Source organism: Coregonus lavaretus, assembly GCF_964263955.1.
Source record: "Coregonus lavaretus genome assembly, contig: HAP1_SCAFFOLD_10567, whole genome shotgun sequence".
NCBI lineage: Eukaryota > Metazoa > Chordata > Actinopteri > Salmoniformes > Salmonidae > Coregonus > Coregonus lavaretus.
Window position 1 is genome coordinate 1 of NW_028161171.1, and position 3000 is coordinate 3000.

The following is a 3000-nucleotide window of genomic DNA, read 5'->3' on the forward strand; positions in this document are numbered from 1 at the left end:
TGTGTGTGTGTGTGTGTGTGGGCGTGTGTGTGTGTGTGTGTGTGTGTCCATTTCACTCATAATAATGCTACTCTTTCACTCTTTCTGTCTCAGCGCTGATGGTTCTTGCTGGAAGACAACCCATCTGGCCAAGAAGACTGACATCCCAGGCCGCTTCACCTTCACCAGCCAGCGTGAGTACACACACACACACACACACACACACACACACACACACAGTCAACATAACTACTGTCTCTAACCTCCCTCCTCTCTTTCTCCCCCTCTCAGGTTGGAACAGTGAAAATGACATGCGTGTGGTAGCTGTTCAGTATGATGACTTTGCTCTGATCCACACCATCAAGACCAAAGACGGAGTAACTGACGTGCTCAACAAACTATTCAGTAAGTCTGTCTGGCTGTCTGCATGTCTGAAATTAGTTCAAGACCTTTAGATTCTCATGTTTTTGTGTCATTAATCAAAATTGCACTTTGTTTGGTCTCTGATTTCATTCTGGTCATGTTACAGGTGGGTTGTGCTAACCTGGTTGTGTTCTGTTAACCTGGTAGTGTTATGTTAACCTGTTTGTGTTAACCTGGTTGTGTTAACCTGGTAGTCTTGTGTTAACCTGGTTGTGTTGTGTTAACCCGGTTTTGTTAAACTGCTAGTGTTGTGTTAACCTGCTTGTGTTAACCTGGTTGTGTTGTGTTAACCTGGTTGTGTTAACCTGGTAGTGTTGTGTTAACCTGGTAGTGTTGTGTTAACCTGGTTGTGTTGTGCTAACCTGGTTGTGTTAACTTGGTTGTGTTGTGTTAACCTGGTTGTGTTAACCTGGTAGTGTTGTGTTAACCTGCTTGTGTTAACCTGCTTGTGTTAACCTGGTTTTGGTAACCTGGTAGTGTTGTGTTAACCTGCTTGTGTTAACCTGCTTGTGTTAACCTGGTTTTGGTAACCTGGTAGTGTTGTGTTAACCTGGTTGTGTTGTGCTAACCTGGTTGTGCTAACCAGCTTGTGTTAACCTGGTTGTCTTAACCAGCTTGTGCTAACCTGGTTGTGTTGTGTTAACCTGATTGTGTTAACCTGGTAGTGTTGTGTTAACCTGGTTGTGTTGTGTTAACCTGGTAGTGTTGTGTTAACCTGGTTGTGTTGTGTTAACCTGGTTGTGTTGTGTTAACCTGGTTGTGTTAACCCTGTAATGTTAACCTGGTTGCGTTGTGTTAACCTGGTTGTGTTTTGTTAACCTGGTTGTGTTAACCTGGTTGTGTTGTGTTAACCTGGTTGTGTTGTGTTAACCTGGTTGTGTTGTGTTAACCTGGTTGTGTTAACCTGGTAGTGTTGTGTTAACCTGGTTGTGTTAACCTGGTAGTGTTGTGGTTGTAGGTCGCACTCCAGAGGTGAGCGCAGCTCTGCAGGAGAAGTTCATGCAGTTCTCTCTGGATACAGGAATCCTCTCTGAGAACGTTACTATCCTGCCCAAGAACGGTACGACAATACACACATACACAGATGTACAATATTATTATGGTGATCAGATACATATAAATGTTCTTCACTAGTAGAAATCATCTGCTCACTCTTTTCTCCCTCCTGTCTACTGCAGGTGAATGTACCGAGGCATAAATTTCCGCTCATCCCTTTCTCCGTCTGCTCCTCTTCCACTGGCCTCTGTCACCATTTCAAGCACAAACTCTTTTCCTGGAAGAAGACTGAAGACTGCAAACCCCTACCATCCCCTCCCCCAGCAGAACAAACCCCTTCACCTTTAACTCCCCACTGTTCCAATGCGCCACTCTACATTCGTTTTTTTTATGCTGATTGTTCTTGTTGAAATAAAGCATGTTTAAAAAAATACACATGATCCCTACTGTCACATTGAATGGTGTCTTCATATTAAGAGTTAAAAACATACACATGATCCCTACTGTCACATTGGATGGTGTCTTCATATTTAGAGTTAAAAACATACACATGATCCCTACTGCCACATTGGTTGGTGTCACAGGAGGTTGGTGACACTTTAATTAGGGAGGACGGGCTCGTGGTAATGGCTGGAGCCGAATTGGTGGAATGGTATCAAATACATCAAACACATGGTTTGATGACATTCCATTCGCTCCATTCCAGCCATTATTATGAGCCGTCCTCCCCTCAGCAGCCTCCACTGGTTGGTATCTGGTTGTGTTAACCTGGTTGTGATAACCTGGTTGGTGTCTTCATATTTAGAGTGAAGTGTGAGAGGAAACAATGTAAGTAGATGCAGCTATATCAAACACAGATGACTATTGGTGCTTTCAGGACAACTGTGAATTTAGAATATAACGGAGCTCTAGAAAGAGGAATTCCGCGTTGGATGACCATTCTAAATTATTCTTCCCAGTCGGAGCTCGTTTTTTTCCGAGGTCCCATATGTCTTGAACGCACTGAAGTCAGAAGTCAGAGATTTCTGAGTTCCCAGTTCCCAATTGTCGTGAACGCTGCATATGAGAGGGAAGGAGGGATTCTCTTGGGTTGAGTCATCATTAGAATGACAGGGTGAATGAAGGTGTGTGGTGGCTGGAGAGAGAGAGAGTAAATGTGTGATGTACTCTGCCCTCTACTGGTAGAAGCAGAGAAATACATGAATCAGAAGTAGAAATTATGATCCTATTCCTTCAGTTACAAGAATATATATATATATATACAGTACCAGTCAAATATTTGGACACACTTACTCATTCCAGGGTTTTTCTTTATTATTCCTATTTTTTACATTGTAGAATAATAGTGAAGACATCAAAACTATGAAATAACACATATGGAATCATGTAGTAAAACCAAAAAAGTGTTAAACAAATCAAAATATATTTTATATTTGAGATTCTTCAAATAGCCACCCTTTGCCTTGATGACAGCTTTGCGCACTCTTGGCATTCTCTCAACCAGCTTCACCTGGAATGCTTTTCCAACAGTCTTGAAGGAGTTCCCACATATGCTGAGCACTTGTTGGCTGCTTTTCCTTCACACTGCGGTCCGACTCATCC

General features: G+C 42.6%; 1 protein-coding gene across 1 annotated transcript; it reads left to right on the forward strand.

Moving 5' to 3' along the window:
* The first annotated feature begins 7 nt into the window (after positions 1 to 7).
* On the forward strand, positions 8 to 1833 carry LOC311121055 (lipocalin-like). The gene is made up of 4 exons (XM_084195593.1): positions 8 to 173; positions 271 to 384; positions 1361 to 1462; positions 1581 to 1833. The coding sequence occupies exons 1-4, from the start codon at positions 65 to 67 to the stop codon at positions 1598 to 1600; spliced, it is 345 nt and encodes a 114-aa protein (XP_084051719.1). The 5' UTR covers positions 8 to 64; the 3' UTR covers positions 1601 to 1833.
* Positions 1834 to 3000: the final 1167 nt, after the last annotated feature.